Source organism: Ostrinia nubilalis, chromosome 21, assembly GCF_963855985.1.
Source record: "Ostrinia nubilalis chromosome 21, ilOstNubi1.1, whole genome shotgun sequence".
Classification (NCBI taxonomy): Eukaryota; Metazoa; Arthropoda; class Insecta; order Lepidoptera; family Crambidae; genus Ostrinia; species Ostrinia nubilalis.
Genome location: NC_087108.1, coordinates 8,510,828 through 8,532,049, shown reverse-complemented (window position 1 = coordinate 8,532,049; position 21,222 = coordinate 8,510,828). Strand labels below are relative to the sequence as shown.

The window sequence follows — 21,222 nt, the reverse complement described above, 5'->3', positions numbered from 1 at the left end:
ACGTATCCAAATCCTAAAATATTTAAAAATATAAGGCTTTTATCACAGAAAACAATTTTGTATTGTTAAAGCTCTACCAACCCAACCTCATTGGAGCCCCCTGTATAATCTGTGGTTAGGTATGGTGCACGAAAAAATTTAGGCTTGCCATTTTTGTCAATATCCTCAAGAACAAAAACTTTTACTTCATTAGGTCATTCATTTCACCACTTCAGAAAGTTCAGGAGTCAATACCATGAAAATTTGCCCGAGGCCGACAGAATACAAGTATTTAGCTTAGACTCTCTCGTACATATTTTATTCTAGTTGGAAGGTTGTTTTTGCTTAGGTAGCCTTTTACGACATTTAAGAAAGAGTGGTAGTCACATTCAATGCTCTACTCTACCGAAACAATAAAGTTGACTCTTGTCTAGTGTCGTAACACTACACACTGGGCTTCAGTTAAATGCAAAAATCTCGGCAAAATATTTTAGCCTCTCCAGCAATCTTAGTCTGGGTTGCACCATCTTACTTTAACATTGACAAATGTCAGAAATCTGTCAAACTCCATAAAAAAAAACACCGGTTATGGTTAAAGTTACGGTCAAAGTTAGGTGGTGCAACTCAGCCTAAGTCTCTGCATTCTAACTAATTAAATCGAAAGTCTTATAACTGATTATAATAATGCATGTAGCATTATACAAATCTAAATTCTAAACTATTCAACCGATTTACACGAATGTTCTCGTTGTATATAAATAAAACATTTATTTTTTAATGCAATGAAATGTCATTAATTCACACCTTTACTAACAAATTGACGTGGGTTTGAATTAATAAATTACGATGGAAATGGGTACTAAGAACTAAAATAAAATAATTAACATGCATTACTGAACAATAGTGGCTCGTACCAAGCCTCTATGTAGAGTTAACATATAGTTGAATACATAAATTACTATGGAAATGGTAAGATTATTATTAGTTTATGATAATAAATATTCAATAATACTTGAGCATGCAATGATCAAAATTGAAAGTCCTATCAAGTTTTTAAATTAACAGTCGGACTGAAGTCACATATATTTTTATTTATCGCATGACTTCTTCGCGTTGACTGACTGATAAATGATGTATTTTTTAAATTATTTTTAAATAAAAACGACGCTTCGACTGATTCTGTTTTTAGATACAACCCAAAAACGTATTTTAATTACAACCTGCCTACTTACGTTGAAAAGCAATAAAGTAGTTTTTTTTGGTAACATTAGTTTCAAAGAGATCTAGTTACTCATATTCACTACTTTTAAAAGAGTCCTAGAGTTATTATAGTAAGTAGTACGTTGGCTGTGGTCAGTGAGGGGTGCGTTAAACATGACCATAGATAAATATTTTTTGTTATGTTGGCTCTACTTTTTCCGCTCAAACTACGTTCTGCAGAAAAAGATTTTTTTCTTTTTGAATTTCATAAAGAATGATGCTCTAAAATTAGCATAGAGACCTAGTTATAAATGTTGATTTTTGTACATATTTGTTAAAGGGTTTTACCAAAGTACCCACGTAGATACCCACACTCAAAACAACCATCACCGAAGTACATATGTATATTCCAGCGACTTGGCTCACTTTTAGCTTGGTCCACGGGCCAAGTCACCGATTTGAATTTTTAAATATTTTTTCTTCCGGCAGGCAGTCCTACTTTTAATGTTTCACTAATAAGTTACATACCGAAATCAATAAAAATCTACTCTAGAATCTTAGAGTGGGCCCAGTTGCCGGAAGAAAAAATATTTGAAACTTGGCCCGTGGACCATGCTAAGACGCAAAGTCGCGGGAAGACTCACTGAAGTGACAAAACTCTTTCTCAAAACAATGCCGCACCGAACACCGAATTAAACGCCGAACAATTTGTCGTAAACCTGCCCGATAGTCGCTTTACCTTTAAGGCCGTATTTCGTTGAAGGTATAGTATTTGGGCCACTTCAAAGTCGCCGCGGAACATTAACGGATGAGATATAGTCGTGCGACCGACCGTATGGCTCATTCAAGTTGAGTATCCCTTAGATTTTAGGCGGGCCTTAATTGACAGACCGAGTTTATGTTGAAACCGCTAATAAAGCATAAAAAAGTCTAATATGATTTAGGTGCCGGGCGGGTTGCGTGAGCTCTACTAGACGTTCGTTAGGCGAATGCAGATAAATTATATTACTGATGATCAATTAGCGCTGTAACAGAACTTGGGTATAAGCTAAGATGATTTTCACTTTATGCATGAAATACGTTAACAATAAAAATGTCAGCATCGGAACCACATTTCACGAACGAAACTTAGTTCTCTAGAGAAGACGTCTATTTTATTTAATTCATTGATCATTTTCTCATTCTAGACTAAACTTTAATCTGGAGCGAACATTATTTTTGAAATTCAAAAGAAACCAAACTTTTTTTAAAGAACGTGATTTGAGCGGTAAAAGTAGAGCCAACATAACAAAAAAAAATCTATGGTCATGTTAAGCGCACCCCTCACTGACCACAGCCAACGTGCCACCGTAATGACCAGAGACAAGAGCGCATTAAGGCTGGCGTACATGACAGACATTAATCAGAGACTAGCGGCCGGTGACATAATAGCATGTTCGCACCGCGCTGACAAACAGTTTTTATCGCTGCGCTATCAATCAACTGACGACGGGGGCTTCCGTGTGGGAATTACTTTCCATCTAAGTATTTGTTAATTCGTAATACGTGAAATGGAACGTTGAAGTTTTGGCAGCGGGAGACTGTTTAAACTGTACGCCTTGGCTAAGCCTACGAATTACAAGATTAAAATAAATATGATAACGATATTGTGGGAATATGGTAATGCCAGATTATAAGCTATTTGAAGGTGTGTTTAGAAATATTAAACGCTATTATAAATACAACCGACTAAACGTTTACTATTTGATGCTAATAATTTGAAATTGTGTTCTTTTCGAATACATTATCAGGTAGTTGATGTTTTGTTGAATCATTTCCATAACAAATAAATTTAACGAAGGAATGTCAATAGCACTACCGAAGTAATAAATGAAGCAGAAAACGTAACAAACGATATTTAACTCAGAGCCAAGATAAAAACTGAAGTGTAGATAGTTTTCCTGATTAATTAATAATGATTAATGTGCGTGTACTGAAATTATAAATGCTAATTCGGGACGCTCGCTTGAATATTTTTTGAGTAATAAGGTGATTTATAAAACGTAACTACACACTGATGACACTGTGCGATGGTAAATAATCGTTTACTATAATTTATACGGGAATGAACCCTTAAGTGGGAACAATGAGTGACGTGGACAAATTGATCGAGTTATGGTGATATTGAGTGTTAGTGTGGTCACGCAAATTATGGTGGTAAATTATTGACACGCCATCAGCAAAACACGTCTTAAATGTTACATGAATAGGTAAAGTTCAGCAATTTTGCTATTTAAAAAATAGTAGATCTTTATAGTTCGTCTAGAAATTGGCAATAGTTTGACTCCAGTACCGTGACATAGACACGATAGAAGAAAAGTACCAATACGTATAGGATTGAAAAAAAGAGTGTCAAAAAGAACAATACGAAAAACGAACGAACAAACGAAACACGACCTTATTCTGCGTTTTGTTACATGTATAAAATATGATCATGATCCCCATCAGTTAGTGACACGAATGCTCGTGGCTTTCTGCTGTTAATTTTTAGGGTCTGATAGTCTCATCTGCTTTCATTTTATTTAAAAAACTTATTTTTCTAGAACTCTACATGCATTTTAAGGGTAAAATCGCTTTTATGTAGGTATCCTAATTTATTATAATTTTATTTTAAGGCCTATTTTTTTGGAGGAAAATACATTAATTTCAAGATAATTATACTTTTTTATCGGCATACCTAAGTGTGGGTGGTTGAGTAATGTACAAAAATTTGCATTTTTAGCATTTAACGTAAGCGTATCATGACTCGTGATAAATGTTTCTGCAAAGAGGCAAATAATTGCTGTTCGTGTCAGGTTACCTACATAAAATTAAAAAAGGTTAACTTTTCAGTGTTTATTTTTTCTCTTAAGGAACTCTACCATTAAAATTAACAGTTCTAAATTCTCACCATAAGTGAATCAAAAATACGAGCCAATGTATAAAATGATATTAGCGATATTCAAAGCCAAAATAAATAACAAAAATCCTTCCGGTTTTTTCTCTTTTTCATGTTGGCACTTCTGTTAAAAATAAACTTCGACTTCGTTCAGAAACATCTTCACTATTAACCGCAGTTACAATAACTTACTACTCAAACTGTCAAAATAAAATATGAGCCAATATAGCTGTGACAAGGCGTCGAGGCGTCACGGGGACATAACGCGCGATATATGAACTTATTAAAATGTTCCCGATTTTTTCTTTTCTCGTTTCTCGGTTGGGCGAAGGCGTTAAGGTGCAGTGACATCGAGACGTTTGGTATTTACGATGACTTCCTCGCGTTCTCGGGTTGACACTCTTGTAATAGATTTTAATTAACAATCAGTATTTATAGATTGTAGAAAATAGTAGAGACAAACGTGCACGTGAAAACGTTTCCTTATTTTTGAGTTGCAATGAGACTACTCTAATTTATGGGTTGAAAAGTTATTTTTGGTTGAGTACTGTGCAAAAATATGCCAATTAGCTACACCTACTGAAACTGACATTTCGGTTAACAGATTAGGCAATTAATATTCATAAGCTCAAAAATTCGCTTCATGAATTCAAAGGAACCGACTGGCGGCCTCTTCAGTCGGCTAGAAGTTCACACAAACCGGTGTTAACTAGTCAAATCCGGATTATTTGAACAAAAACCCATTTTACAGTTACCCACATGTGGTGGCAAACACTTGGGCATTTGACACGCGCGATCTCCCGGAGTATGACAAAAAATGTTGTTTATGAACCCACTTAACATACTTGACATTGTTTTTCAACGGGAAAAATATTGTTACAGAACACTGCGACGCTTGCATTGATTTAATTAATGACCTTTCAAGTGGTTAATTAGTGGAAGATGTCGAACATTTCTATTTGTTTGGTTTACAAGTGGATCTTAGTCACTATGAAAGTTTTCACGCACTAATTCTTGCAAGCGTTATTTGCACTTAAAACAAAAAAGCATTTTGCAGATAATCTCGACTTCTTTTTTCCTTGAACACTTAATTGCGCACCAAAAAACGTCTTGTTGGTTTTTACTAAAACAAACACCTCATGGATCAATTAAAATTAGCGGATGAAAACCAAACAAACCGTTCGTTTCTGGTCATTCGCCACAGCCCATTTACAACTATGTTGACCTTTTTTCTTTCGACTGTCAAATTTTTAATTAATCCATTACCACACTTTGGAGCAGTGACGAAACTTACGTTTACAAATATTCCTCTAGGTGGCGGTAAAAACGCGGTATTTTTTGTTCGGAAACCGGGTGCAATAAAAACTGAAACAAAGGAAGGAACGCAAAAAGCGTGACGGACCGACGGACGGCCGACTGACATCTGTTGCGAGGCTCTGTGGAGAATCACGTAATTCCATGTGTTAGATTGGGTTAGGATTTCGGGAACTGATCAGTCACCTTGGCTAATTATACCTCCCTACAACTAAAATTTTTTGTAGTAAAAAAATCGACATCTGCTTGTTAAAACATCTGACTTCACTTTTTCATCGACTAACATAGCGAGAACTTATCCTAAAAACTTACGGCAATGTTCCTTTTATAGCAAATCGAATACTTTTACTCTACTCTATATCGAAACCAGTCAGCAGTTCAGTTAGAGACGTCACATCCCTTAATTAGAATATTTGTCACGTTGGCACCGCTCACCGGCGCGCGCAATATTCAATTTGCGAACGCCGCCATGATGGAGTATGCGCCATTTGTAACGGTTACCGAAGGTTATGCGTGTGATGAATAGAGGTTTTGTTCAAATCAATTTTATGGTAAAATTATGAGCGTGGTGGAGAACGCGGACGTATAATTTTTGTAACGATTTCAGTGTTACGCCGTTTAAGTTTTAATGGTGGGCTCTCAATAATACCACTTACGGCATGGATTGATTCTCGTATGTATTTATGGATAAATATAGGATTTATTAAAATACCGCTCCATTAAGTTTGAAACCCGATTGAACCATTATTTATTATTGCCAGTCAGTACTAATTATTTTACAATTAGCCGAGAGCTGGTTTTAGGAATAAAATATACCTAACCAAATCACTCCGATTGAAATGTAATTAATTTAAAATATTCAGGAAGATGGTCATAATTTCATATTTGGATTTAATTCTTTTGAAAAACGAATACCAATAATACCAACTTACTAAAAAAACTACCTACGACATTATTGCCAACTCACGCGCGCCTGAAAAATAGTTTCAGGTTTTTCACAAATTCAGTAAAAGTATTTGCAATGATTACAGAGTTTCTAGGAATCTGTCGTCTCGGCTCTAGTCACGCTTTCCAGTTCAGTCTAGTTTAAACTAACAACTGCCAATCGAAAGTATTATCTTGTTTTAATTCAAAGATCATGCTTTTGATACATTAGTAAAGTCAAACATTTGTATAATGCTCCATGCATTAAAAACACTGTGTGCTTACCATGAGCTTACGTTAGGTGTGCTCGCTAGCGACTGCGTAAAAAATTACATTAAATGTATGACATATTCTTCTTCTTTCAAGAAATAAAATTTTCATAGATTTTTTTGACGTACTCGCTAGCGAGCACACCTAACGTAAACTCATGGTAAGCAAACTGTTGTGCTAAACTTTTGAACAAATATTGCGAATGGGTCGACATTTGACATGGTCATCATGATCTTTGATAATAAGTTGATTCAAGCCTGCAATGTCTAAAAACACAAAACGTTTCCTCTTTGTGCCCCTCTCAATGTCATATTTTTCCATCGCAAAAGTGCCGATACGTAGTAAAATAGAAACAGATCCTGGAATAATTAGAAATAACGTCCGGTAGAACCCCCCGACGTTACGAATCCATAATTTCAAGAGAACCATACTTTTTAACCACTAGACTACGCAAAATCATGTTATAGGTTACTGCTTTCGAAACGCCACTGCGAAAGTGATTGCATCTTTCTAGACTAGACTCAGCCCGTATTAAAAAAGGCAGAGTAAGAAAAACATAAAAATGTTCTTGACGCAATATCTCGATGACTAATTCCGATTTGGTGTAGAAGACCTAGTTAGAAATAGGCATTTCATGAAAATATCTATCAATATTGAAATAACTGTGAGCGAGATGTTGAATTTAGTAAATTGACTCTATTTGAGTACCGTGGAATTAGTCTAGAATTTTCTATTTGTTGCTGTTATTGGGAAAGCCTTACTAAATTCATAACTTCAATGAACCAAATATTGGATCATAAGTACAATTACAATAGTCTAAATATAGAAAGAAAAGCGACAACAATAATAACTCCAGACACATTATTGTGAGGGTGAATTATGGAATTTCAGTGACCTTTATTTCAATATAATAAGTAAACACAGCCCTATCAATAACAACAGAATAATGATATTTCCTTCAAAAAGTTTGCTTATCTCATGCTGAAAGTTAATTTAGCTCAACTAACTTTACGGTTTAGAAGACAACTTAAAATACTGTGACGGAACAAAAAGAGATATGGTTATGTGTTTTGGTATTGTTTTAATTTTCGATCACATACTAACAATTTCCCAAGACATTGCAGACAGAATCACCCGACCTCAAAATTACGGAATTTCCTACTATATTTTGTTCAAAATAAACAGTGAAGTTCAAAATATAGTGGTACCTGTAGTACCGTGGTTGGTAGCATTGGAAAATTTGTAATTTTCTGGCTGGCTGTTGCGCTGTCAACTGTACAATGTAAAAAGGCACTAACCTGTATCACCCTCATCGGCAGACCAGTTTCCTTGGCCAGCTGCTCGCGTATATGCCTCGTCGGCTTCGGCGTCTGACTGAACGCCGACTTCAGGATCTCCAGCTGCTTCGCCTTGATGGTAGTCCTCGGTCCCCGCCGCTTGGAGCCTCCATTGCCATCATCAGGGGACTTGTTCTCGGCCTGCGAGTCTCGGGTCTCTGGGTCTCCGTCCAACGAGCCCTGGGAGGGGAAGAAAAACAACTGAATGCGACAATGTGGTCGGGCATCGGTTCCGGGGGATTGGGATTGTAGTTTCAGAGTGGTTTTGGGAATAGAAATGGCATTCATTCAATAAAAAAAAACTCGGAGACCTTTGCAAATTATTTTGTTTTTGTTCTTAAATGAAAATAATGCTGAATTTAAATTTAAATTTACAAAAAGAATTTTATGGTTCTTATGAAATAATACATTACATATTTTGAAAAAAAAAAAAAACTATTACAAACTTCATAATTCTTTAGTAGGACTTTTTATTAGCACATCAAGAATCAAAGGATCTTCTTTACTTGAAAGAAAATGGTTGTCGAAGGAACGTCTTAATTCAAAGTGTTTTTTTTTTTACTTTTGGACCTTATAATCATTCTAAATCGTCAAATAAATGTGGTGGTGCATGGTAAACCTTTCTAATTTCATTTGTCCATTCGTAAAAGGTCGCAACTAACCGGCCAATCTGGAAATCATAGACCATGTGCAGTAATGGACGTCTTTAGCTGAAATAACGATGATGATGATTCGTACAAAATCTACCAACCTCCAAATCATTTCACGGAGGCCTATGTTTCATCAGTGGCTCAAATGATGATGATGACTCATACAAAACTATAATCTACCAACCTGGTCCTCCGAGTCCTCATGCGGCTTGGCGTCGCCATTATGCGTGATGTCCGAGTGTAGCGCTGGGTGCGGCGCGTGCGCAGGACTACTCGAGTTGTTCGCTGCGCGGGACTCGTCTTCTTCTTCTTCGTCCGACCCTGAGCCGAGGAGGGAGTCCGCTGTGGAAGAAATTATGTTTTAGTGTTTGTTGCTAAAAGTCCCTGTAGTAGTAAAGATAAGGTACACGTAACGTAAGAGAGCTTTCAAGGCATGTATATGTTTGAACCGTATCTTAACTCTCGTTTTAACGTAATAAAAACACACTCCCGCACCGCTCCACTACAGACTGATGGATCCTAGTTAGGCACTATTTTATTGTGTGTTTGTTGCTAACACCTTCCGACGATATCATAAAGTTAGCAGGAAAGCGCTGGATGCAGGCCGCTACCAACCGGGTAACATGGAAAACATTGCGCATTGGGGGAGGCCTATGTTCAGCAGTGGACGTCCTATGGCTGAGATGATGATGATGATGATGATAATTGTTGCTAAGGTATAAGTAGTGGTTACTGAGTAAGTTCTTGTGGTAGTAGTGTGGGAGGGGTGACATGTAACGTAGGTAACAGAGCAGAATCATGCACTGTTTTTCTACCTTAGGAACCTAGTTATGCACTGTAGAGGTTTCATTAATTTTTGTAGCTAAGATACATACGAACTTTTAAAGTTCGTTAGCTATTGAAAAGACTTAAGTCAACCAAATCATCATCACATCTTTTCCAAGTACAAAGAAGTTAACATTCGCGTCATATTCCGCCAGTATAATTTTTCCATACTATCAAATTAAAAACTACTTTAAAAAGTAACAAATGTGATCGGAACTTTAATAACCCTTTAAAAAGACCGAAATTGACTTATCAAAAAGCAATCGCGCGACCCCACGGATGGTTTAACCAAATAAAAATGCAATTCCCGACCCTCCTGAGGAGGAATTAGCCGCAAAAACAATTACTTTGAGGGAGGGAGAGGGACCTTGGGCCTGGTCCTCGGTGCTTTGAGGTGTTGCTACAAACGTATTCAAAAGATTTAAAAGCTAATATTTTTTTCTTCCATTGTGTTGAGGATTTATATTTGAGTTTTGAAAACTTCAGGGAAACCATACTCATCTTCGTTTATTTCTTTTCCACGAAATCTCGAAAGCTTTTGTTAATTTTTTTTACCAGAAAAGTCATTTAATACCATCATTATAACTTCCTCATTCTTCAGATATCAGATGTATTTGGGTTAGTTCTCGGATCTGAGATGTACCTAAATTTAGGTAAGAGAACATCTAGTTAGGTGGATCTAATCAACCCAAGAATTAAGATATTTAGGGGCTATTGGCGCTATAACATCGTTTGAGGGTTTTGATGATACCTACTTAGATAAAGATAGTTTTCTGAATAGTGAAGTATGTAAAGGACAAAATGTAAGAAAAGTAAACATAAATATTTCTGGTGATCTGTCAGTAACAACGATACTTTAATATTTATTTATTTGCACAAAACCAAACAAAGTCGCTCGTCACCGTACCATCTGCGTGCGTTACCACCGCACCGTGTAATGAATTTTTAAGCACACCGTACATCTGATCACAATCTCTAGGGCAGGGATGGTGAACCAATGATATGTGTTGCCACAATATTTTGGATACGCTACTGATCTCAAAGTTCACTACGAAATACTTAGGCTCAGTTGCAACACCTTAACTTTAAACGTACCTATAACTATAACCGATATTTTTGTATGAAGTTTGACAGAGTTTTGACCCAGGTTTACATTTTTTTAGGATTCGGGCTTCAACCAGCATCCTTAACCACAGACTATTTTCTCCACCACTTGGCTATTTTCTCCAACTGCTAAAAATCATTAATGCTGTTATGGCGACAAACTTATGTAAAACAGTGGTAGCAGCTAGACAGAAATCCAATGAGTTCTACCACTAACCAAACTGAGCAGAATATTTTGCACTGAGTATCAAACCCGGGACCTCTATGTCTGAGACAGAGGCAGTTGAATTAAAAATTATGAACGAAAGTTTTTTTTGTAGTAAATAAAGTGTTTTGATTGGCTAGTATTAAGTACCTGCTTTTATTATTTTACTATTAATGAATTCTTCTATTTTTTTAAACTGACTCGTTGATCCACAAAGGTTCGCCATCCCTGCTCTAGGGTCATACAGTTTGCTCCGCAAACAGAGGGAGCTGTGACCGGAGGACGTGTTGTTGTGCCAGTGATACGAACCATCCACTTATAATGGAAAAACGATTGTGGTTGTTTGGAAATAAGTGGATATTGTTAATATTGATACTTTGTGCACAAGGAAAAACTAAGAGGGTTGATAGGACTACGGTATTTAGGTACTCTATTGAAAGACTCTACAGAAAAGAATAGTAATTGTCACATTATGTCAAATGAAGTTAAAAATTGAAACTTTGAACTTAAAGCTCTCTGCTGTTTTTCTGTCAACTCTAATTAATTACCTTCCTACTTATCCATATCATTAAAGATACATGAAATTTAGCCTTGAGGAGTTACTTTATCAACATTTATTTAATATAGGACAATTTACATAAAGAAAAGTAATCGTAGCTAATACCTTAACAGTATGCAAAAAAAAACATCCAATATATTTGCAGAAACTCAGTGCATAAGAAAAATCAATCGATTACATAGAAAAATAAACACGTCTGCACTTTCGTTACGACTTTATTTTGATATCCAATCTTCGTTAAAACGTCGTTGTGCGCCCGCGGGTCTATTAGGGCATGAACACAACATCTGTCGGGACGATCGTCTGTGACTACACGAACGTAAACATTCAGTAATTGAGATGCGTATCGAGTGTATAGAGAGCTTTATATCAGTTTTGCTTTTATTTTTTTCATGCAAAGTTTTATATGTTTTTTTAAATTGTACCTATTCGTTTTCTGTTTTATACATCTACTAATCTTTCATATTACAAAAAAGGTTTATATTGACGACTTCTTATTTTCCTTCGAGGCTACAAAAAGGTATCTCGTACTACGTATTTTGATCAAAAGACCCTACACTTTTTCCCTCAAAATGACTTGCACTCGACGAAACGCAAGTCACGGCTGCCGGAAAAGTCGCTGCGATTAATATAAGTCAAGTCGGCGGCTTTATTTGGAGGTAATTATTAAAGTAATTTTGGAAGTTATGGTGTAGAACTTTTTTGTGGGGTTCTAGAGCACGACGGTGTATTGTTTCTGTTTTTGTAATGTCGATGTACCCTGATGTTCGAGGAATTTCTTTACCTACAGTTAGCTTAAACCAGTGGCATGCATCACTTGAATTTTCAGGTGAACAGTATTTAATGTCGACTGTATAACGGACTATAGATTTTGCTACATGCAAAACAGTACCTATTTATATCCACATCGTTCGTTCGTTCGTTTGTTTCAGCCGAAAGACGTCCACTTGTGGACAAAGGCCTCCCCCAAGGATTTCCACAAAGACCGGTCCTGCGCCGCTCGCATCCAGGAACCTCCCGCGACCTTCACCAGATCGTCGGTCCACCTAGTGGGAGGCCTGCCCACGCTACGTCTTCCGGCTCGTGGTCGCCACTCAAGAACTTTCTTGCCCCAGCGGCCATCAGCTCTTCGAGCAATGTGCCCCGCCCACTGCCACTTGATTTTAGCGATTCTGCGGGCTATGTCAGTCACTCTAATTCTCCTACGGATTCCACGGATCGGATATACCCACATAAGGCAGTGTGAACAAATTTAAAACTACTTATAGCCGCTCACCTCTACCTACTAATACTTGAAGATTTGACCCTAGTCATTTTATGTGATCAACGATAAATTTCACTTCCCACAATTTCACCCCACACTCTCCAATATTCCACGAACAAACACTCGAAGCAAAGCGACTGAGAGGGAGAGTCTTTTGATATAAAAGTGGTTGGCAGAAGAAGTGCATAAGATGATTGTTTTTTATTGTGTAGACCAGCAGATATACTGCATCTTCTATTATTATAACTACTCGTACATAGATGTTACTTCAGATGTGACCCACGTTCGATTCATTGAACAGGAAACTTCCTTCCTACTTCCTTACTACTACTAGTAATTTTTTAATTATTTCTTCTGAATTCAATGGATTCGGACTGTGACCTATCTCCTAAGAAGCCTTAAAAGATTTTCTCATAATGAATAGCATCCTTGATAGATTCCATATACAGCCATCTTACATCCAAAATCGTCTTCTCAAAAACTTGACTACATATGATATAAAAACAATAGAAAAGATTTTAGATTTACAGAGGTTTTACAAGCAACATCACGTGTCATTAATATCTACATATTTTCAAACCCTATAAATATAGAAGTAGGTGTAAAAATATTCCGGAACTAATTTCTCATACTTAAAAGTAAAGTTGTCGAACAAATGAACACAAACACTTGAGCTAAAGCGATCGGAGTGGACTGCTCGCGCCCTCTGCCTTGATAAGTGCACACTTGTATTACATGTTGCATTTATGCACTTTGCTCAAGTGTTATTGGGTTTTGAATTTTTAATACTTCCTACTAGTGTCCAAACTTTGCTGTCTAAGAGAACGTTTCAGATTATTTTTTAACTCGAGAAACCTATCTAATGATGAATTTCAGAACCTGTTTTTTTTACAAGCTTTATATTGATTTTTACCTTAGCCTAAGTTTCTTTAACAGTAACTATAACCATAACTGGTACTGGTATTTTTGTATGGAGTTTAACTGACTTTTGACATTTGTGTTAGAGTTTCTAACAACCTATAATGTTTCATCATCATCATCATCATTATTTCAGCCACACGACGTCCACTGCCGAACAACATAGTCCTCCCCCAATGATTTCCAGCACGGTTGGTAGCGGCCTGCATCTAGCGTCTTCCTGCTACTTTTATATAAAGTCTATCTATCTACCTTGTAGATCTACGGTTCTAAATTATTCATACCTTGTTTAAATTGGTTAAAAAATGTCGTTGAGATACGAATAGGTATATTATTACGTTACTGTGTTATTTATTTTGGGTAGCAACACTGAATAAAGCTCTACATTCGTGTTTTGTTTATCGCTGTTCAAGACTACATTGACATCTATTTCAGTAATTCGAAGGCGCTCAAGCGTGCATTGATAGCATTCAATTCCAGTTCAACAGAAGATCCCTACTTGTCACCCGTCGTAGCACACGCCCCAATTCTAAAATCAATTTTAAAACCGCCCCCCAAATAAACGACCTTCTTTGTCCGGGACAAACGGCCCTAATCGAATTCTGGCTGGAAAACCAGCCTTTATTGTCGTCGAATTTCAAACGTGGAACACATTCTCTTTGATGTGGGGAAATTCAAAATTTTGCGGCTTCTTTATTCGAAATTGGAACGATGTATCGTTGGTAGGTATCGTTGTGCGTAGTGTTGTGGCAACGGGATAAGGGCTTCTAGTCCAGTCATTTAAGCTTAAATTAGGTAAGAATCTCGGAATTAGAGATACCCAGCTGTAAGTCTGTAAATACTTGTATATTGACACCCTAAAAGTTGTCTCAAAACCTACATATGGTAGGGTGTAAGCAACTATTAAATTTTAAGGTCAAAGGTCACAAAAATCGGTTTTTTGCGCTTTTTTTGGAAATATCTCATTTCCTATGGGTTTTTTGCTATTTGTATTTATTATCAATATTGTAGAATACTAAATTCTCTACAAATTTTGTTTAAAAAATTTTTTTATACGGTGAACCGTTTTCGAGATAGAGGGCGGAGAGCGCGCGGTCACTGCATCACTTCAGGTCAACTTAAGCGGTTTAGGTTTTTCATACAAAAGGATTTTCCCGCTAATTCCCGTGGGAATTTCGGTAATTACTTGTTGTAAATAAGCTTTAAGTTTACTAAGGTACCTACATGCCAAATTTCAAGCGTCTAACTTCCGTTAAGCGTTTAGATTTTTCATACAAAAGGATTTTCCCGCTAATTCCTGTTCCCGTGGGAATTCCTAAGTAAACTATAACCTGCCCAGGTGTATGAAGAATAATTGTACCAAGTTTCGTTAAAATCCGTCGAGTAGTTTTTGTTTCTATAAGGAACATACAGACGGACAGACAGACAGACAAAAATTTTACTGATTGCATTTTTGGCATCAGTATCGATCACTAATCACCCCCTGATAGTTATTTTGAAAATATATTTCATGTATAGAATTCTGTCCGTCTGTATGATCCTTATAGAAACAAAAACTACTCGACGGATTTTAACGAAACTTGGTACAATTATTCTTCATACACCTGGGCAGGTTATAGTATACTTAGAAATTCCCACGGGAACAGGAATTAGCGGGAAAATCCTTTTGTATGAAAAATCTAAACGCTTAACGGAAGTTAGACGCTTGAAATTTGGCATGTAGGTACCTTAGTAAACTCAAAGCTTAGTTACAACAAGGAATTCCCGAAATTCCCACAGGAATTAGCGGGAAAATCCTTTTGTATGAAAAATCTAAACCGCTTAAGTAGACCTGAAGTGATGCAGTGACCGCGCGCTCTCCGCCCTCTATCTCGAAAACGGTTCACCGTATAAAAAAAGTTTTTAAACAAAATTTGTAGAGAATTTAGTATTCTACAATATTGATAATAAATACAAATAGCAAAAAACCCACAGGAAATGAGATATTTCTAAAAAAAGCGCAAAAAACCGATTTTTGTGACCGTTGACCTTGAAATTTTATAGTTGCTTACACCCTACCATATGTAGGTTTTGAGACAACTTTTAGGGTGTCAATATACACGTATTTACAGACTTACAGCTGGGTATCTCGAATTCCGAGGTGAACTTACTATAATGACTGGACTATTCGGGTATGAAAACCTACAATTTTTCGTTTAATGTTAGTGCACACTTCATGGTAGAGCTAGTTTTTGCTGCCTATTAATTTCACCGCATAATGTGACTTTTAAAATACAAACCCCCAAATGAAAACTGCATTAAACAAAATGATTGTGCTATGGAATATTTACATAAAGTCCCAAAAATATCGACCAAATGAAAAAGTTTTACTGTCCAACTCTACGTTTCCCAAAAACATCTCAATTATTTGAAATTGTGGGTTATGTATAAACAAGTAAAGTATATTCATGAAATACGAGATTAACGATAAAGTTGTCTGTAATAAGTCGATATAAAATTCTCAAGCATTCTCAACAAACGCACTTCCATCATTTGAATAATGTTAAGCCATGTTAATCAACAATTAGGAGCTATTAACAATTCAATCAACGTCGTTCATGAATAAAATTTTCACCCAAAAATTGTGTGTGCTATCTCGGAATCTATAACAACCTATTAGCGCTATAAAATCACAGATTATTTCGTATTACGGGCACATTAAAGTTTGTTATAGCGTGTTTATGGGGCCGACCGTCAATTCGAGACCACCATCTCGAATGTAAAATAAGAATCCGCGAGATAAGAATCTAAGAACATAAAAGATATGGGAACTCTTTTGTGGTGCCGGCTACCGGCTCACAGTTACGTCTATATACCGGCGCGTCTCGCTCGCACACACGTGCGGCTTCAGTCGGCGGGCACGCACACGGAGGCACGCGATTGGTCCGTCCACGCGATTGTCACGCCCTCTTTTATCGACGTTGCGCAGGGAGCGTGCGTGCGAAACGTCGCTATATGTAAAATCCATAGACAACAGTTTTTGAAATGTCATTTTCAAAGGGCATCCCATCCCAGGTCTGTGAGAAATTTCGGTATTCATTTTTCAATGGTAGAGCTGTTGTGCTTTCATCTGATTTTCTTGATAGAGTAATTAAAACAGTTGAGATGTTATCTCAAATAATACCAGCCTTATCTGGTCACTATTATAAATCTACTTTTTTCATTTTGTACTTTTAATCTTCAACATTGAATGTAAAGCTTGACGTACAATTTCTGAATATTTTCCATAACTTTTATAAATGTAGAGTTCCCAAAATCCAAACATTTGTAATGATTTCATTTCTTTCATCAATTTCTTATTTGTCTTGTCAGAGCCCTATGACAGACAACTATAATTGAACTATACGTAAAACAAATTACGAGCAACCCTCAATCTCATTACCCTCGAAATAACCCTGTCAAATGCAACACACCTATCCTCGGGACGAATAGGCACACCTACCGAAATTCTCATCTTGGCGGCCAGTTTAGTGAGAGCTTCGACTTAGGCTTACGTTTTGTGGGTTTGAGAAGAGGCAATGGGTTTCAGGGGTCAGGGGAGGCTGGTTGACCTGACCCGTCGGCGACAAAGCAGTCGTGACTTCCCCAGGTAGCGGTGGGAGGGTTGCCAGAGCACAATTAAAATGCTTACGAGAGCATGAGTCGGGTTTTTGCTCAGTTGTGATTCGCAGCCGACGCGGCGGTCGTATGGATGACTAATGAGTTTTTTTACCGTTTTTCCATACATAGGCGCCGGTAAAAATTGATGTGAGGTGTAGTATAATTTAATACGAAAACTCGTTAGAAAGATTTTGTACAAATTAGCTGTGAGACTCTACCAATCACATTGTCAATTCTCCACATCTAGTTTTCAATCCTGACTAAGCTGAAGTTCAAATCCAAGAGAAGGAAAATGTATAGTCCAGGTAATTTATTACACATATAAATAACAACTCATTTGCCCATAGACCAACCGTAAAATGAGAAATTGAAAATTTATTCGTAGCTCGTTACGGGGTCAGAGAATTCATTCCGTATAAAAATAGGTTAACACCTATTATTCACAGTGTAGCATGGGTGGTTGTTAACCTTCTGTATTATAAGAAAAACAATCAGGTTCTAGAGAATTTAATTGTTAAATGTAGAGCCTCCTTTATACCAATGAGTGGGAGTTATCCACAGGGTTTAGTTTAAATTATTTGGCAGACATTATTAATTTTGCAAAAGTAGTGATCATTAATTCGAAATTTAATTTCATGTTTATTTACTCCAATTAATATGTAATATGATAGTTATTAAATTTTTATCATTGATTGCTATTGCTGATATGCTTATTTTATTTATTACCCACGAATTCTCCCTATGAGAGACTGATGCCCGTTTTCACCATTAATCCCTAATTTTTAAGTAATCCCTATGGTAACAAACAACAGGCATTTTGTTTTCATAGGGGTCACTTAAAAATAGGGATTGATGGTGAAAACGGGGATGAGAGACTAAGTTAAGGTAAGGTAAGGACCACGAATACTACCTCTAGGTGTTTGTCTACCCAAAGTATTTGAAATATGTATTTCAAAAAGTGTTTCATTTTTTTAAAATCCAAATTGAAAAATATTAAAAAATGAAAACTGAATTAGCCGTCGAAGGCACATCCCATGCGCACGCGCTCCTAGAATCAGTTTTATCAAGCTAATGGTGGCGTCGGACGCTGACATATTGCTTTTTCGAGTGCTGCCACAGTTATTTATGGGCCTCCTCTGTTATGGAGGTGAGGAAGCTTGATGGCCCCCCCTAATGACGCCATGACCTTTGGTAGTACATCATTTCCACTGTTATTGAATTTGTTAGCAGCCGTGGACGGATATTGGCATTGTTTATGATGTATTGGTGATTGGGATATTGATGGTGCTTGTTTTTGTAATGATCATGATAGGAACATTTTGGTCTTCTGTGTTGGTGTTTCTAAAACAAGCATTTTTAAAGCTATATTTTGCGTACATGTGGAGAAATATTTTGATACTTAATATGAAATTTTAAATTATGATTAGTGTGTCTACCAGAGCTTTTGGTTTCTACTTTGTCAAACATTTTCCTCGATAAGTACAGGAATCATAAAATAAAAGGCAGTTAGCCACGTGGGCACTGCTAATGACTCATGTAATACCGCATACTATGCACTCTTTTGCCTCTAAGTATACATCCTAACTCCTTTTGGTCTCCCTTTAAACGCTTGAGGAATATTCAGTAGGCACTTAAACGAGATACAAGAAAATGTAGTAACTTTAGGCCTTTAGTTGTTCTTCGAATGCCCTATTGTTTAAGGATTTTATCGCGACCAAAGATACTTCTTCACCCACACTATTATAAGCGATCTCTTTTTAACACGAAGTGATAGTTAAAGACAGCAAGAATACACTGGTTTAAAACGTACAGTACTTAAGTATCTATTAGCTCTGGCAATGACAACTTGAATATTATGCCCGTTGAACGATGCTGTGTTCTTTTAAATCTCATAAAATGCTGGTTAAAACTAGTTTTGAAATCATAAATATGTTTAAAGTTCAATAAAACTATCGATAAATTTATCAAATGTGACATTTTGTTACTGAGGCCGCGATGCTCTTAAAAAATTAATGACTCTATAATATTTAAATCTGTGGCCAACGACGAAGAAAATCATTCATTTCCAAGGCCCTTATCAAATACTACTTAGGGACGAATCTGCATCAACATTAAATTCAATTCTTTGAATGGTCGAAATATTAAAATTTAGCCAATCAGAGGGATGAAAGTGAAAAACTATAGAGTGATTTGATTTTCAACATAATTTTCAGAATCTGACCGTAACTCTTGAAATTGGCATTCAAAATATGAAAAAAATATTTTCCGTTATTCTAAACTCTACGGTGTTGTTGGTGTGGAATTGAATAATAGGTAATTGCTATTGTCTTCTTCCTTGTAATTCTCGGGAAACGAACTTCAAATACAAATTGTTAACAATTGTAGCGTTGCAGTTTTGGCTGTTTTTCACAAATTGTTTTTCTTACTCGATATTTGGATTTAGGATACCACTAGCGACATCTATTGGCGTGATTTGGAATTAATTTGCAATAGATGGCGCTTTTTGCTCAATCAATTCAAATATATTTTATTGAAACATTTCCTAATGTTTTTGTTTTGATTATTCTATTTTTTAATAGAATATTTTCAGTGTTCAGGAGATTGTTTTCATCATGGTTTTTATTAGTATTTGCTTTTTACCTAAGCGGCGAAACGAAACGTCTTGCGATGTCGATGACTCGCAGGCTGTCAGTTGAGCTGTCAAATCACTTTGGAATTTTGGTCGATCGTGCGCAACCGCAATTTTATTATTTTCGGGGATGTAGTCCCCCGTGTTGCAAATCGTGTGCTGCAGAATGCATCCACGATAATTTCTTGATATAATTTACAATAAACACACATGAGGTAAGTTCCCGTCGGAGAATTTATTTATTTTTTCGTGATTGATGGTTTTCGTATTCCAGTACGTGGTACCTATTTCATGTGATCGTTTCTTTCAGAGGTTTCCTAAACGTTATGTTGGACGAGGGCTGGGATGCTGAAGACTGTGAGTGAGGCTCAGATTGGCGAACGGTCTTCGTAGGTGTTTGTTTCCCATTGCTGGTTTTTTTCATAACCTAATGCCACGTTCCACATGTGATCCTGACGCTCGTATTTTTCGTTTCAGATGCGGGATTTCAAATTTCAGATTTCATAATTTCAGATTTTACAATATTTTGTAGTTTAAACAATTTCATATTTCATAATTTCAAATTTCATATTTTACATTTTATAATTAAAACATAATATTTTGATGATATTTCATACATTTTAATTTCTCTTCATTTCGTATGAAATATTTGTCCTTTCTAAGCTGCTGATCTCTTCGCATTTCCTCCTTGTCATCAGACCTCTGTCTCTGCAAGAGTTTGAACGCTTACCTGTCGAGGAGATGGAAGAGCTTCATCTGGCACTGTGCGCTTGAGGCCGTGGAGGACGCTGCTTGTAGCCTGAAAGTGTGTGGGACCCGTTGGACCCCGGAAGAAGAGAGGAACGTTCGGGGTAACGGCTTGTAGCCGCATGGCTTCCAAGGTACCCACTTTTCCATCCTTCAAGTAGGAGTCTTTCCGACCTGACCTCGCGCAGTTATCTTAACTAGTAGAGTCTTTTAATATTTAGGCTGAGTTTTAAGAAGTTTGTAGTGGCAATAATATTCACCAAACCGAACCTAATTAGCGACCCTGAATCCCTTGAGATTGGCACTATTACAGTAGTTATTATAATATCGTAATTGTTAACTATATACGAGCATACGAGATAAAAATAAATTGTGTCAATTGAGAGGGAGCTGTTTTATTTACATTTTCTAATTTCACACAAGGAACGGTAACTTATATAAATTTCTGCAAGCCGGACAACCTCTTTTTCACGTGCAGACAATTCACCATCTTCTCAGTCTGCACCGGTGGCGGTTCAATTCCAGTCACCAAGCCGCCAGGAAAAAATCCAACCTTGCACAATGCGGAAAATTGAATAAATATCTTGCTATAAATTGTTGCAAAATGACCTTTGCAGTATTAGAATAGGATATTTCTACGTGCTGTATGAAATATTTCAAATTCATTATTCAGTGTGTGTCAACTGTAAGACCATAACCCAGTAGGTTCTCTCCAAGATGAAATATTTAATAAAAATAGGT

General features: G+C 36.7%; 1 protein-coding gene across 1 annotated transcript in view; it reads right to left on the bottom strand.

The window, feature by feature from the left end:
- LOC135082466 (LIM/homeobox protein Lhx5) overlaps window positions 1-21,222 on the bottom strand; it is a 369,539-nt gene that overhangs the window by 323,337 nt on the left and 24,980 nt on the right. Inside the window, exons 5-6 of the mRNA XM_063977261.1 lie at window positions 8,776-8,933; window positions 7,903-8,121 (exon numbers count right to left, since the gene is read on the bottom strand). Coding sequence (XP_063833331.1) covers window positions 7,903-8,121; window positions 8,776-8,933 — 377 coding nt within the window. The remainder of the gene's footprint in view (window positions 1-7,902; window positions 8,122-8,775; window positions 8,934-21,222) is intronic.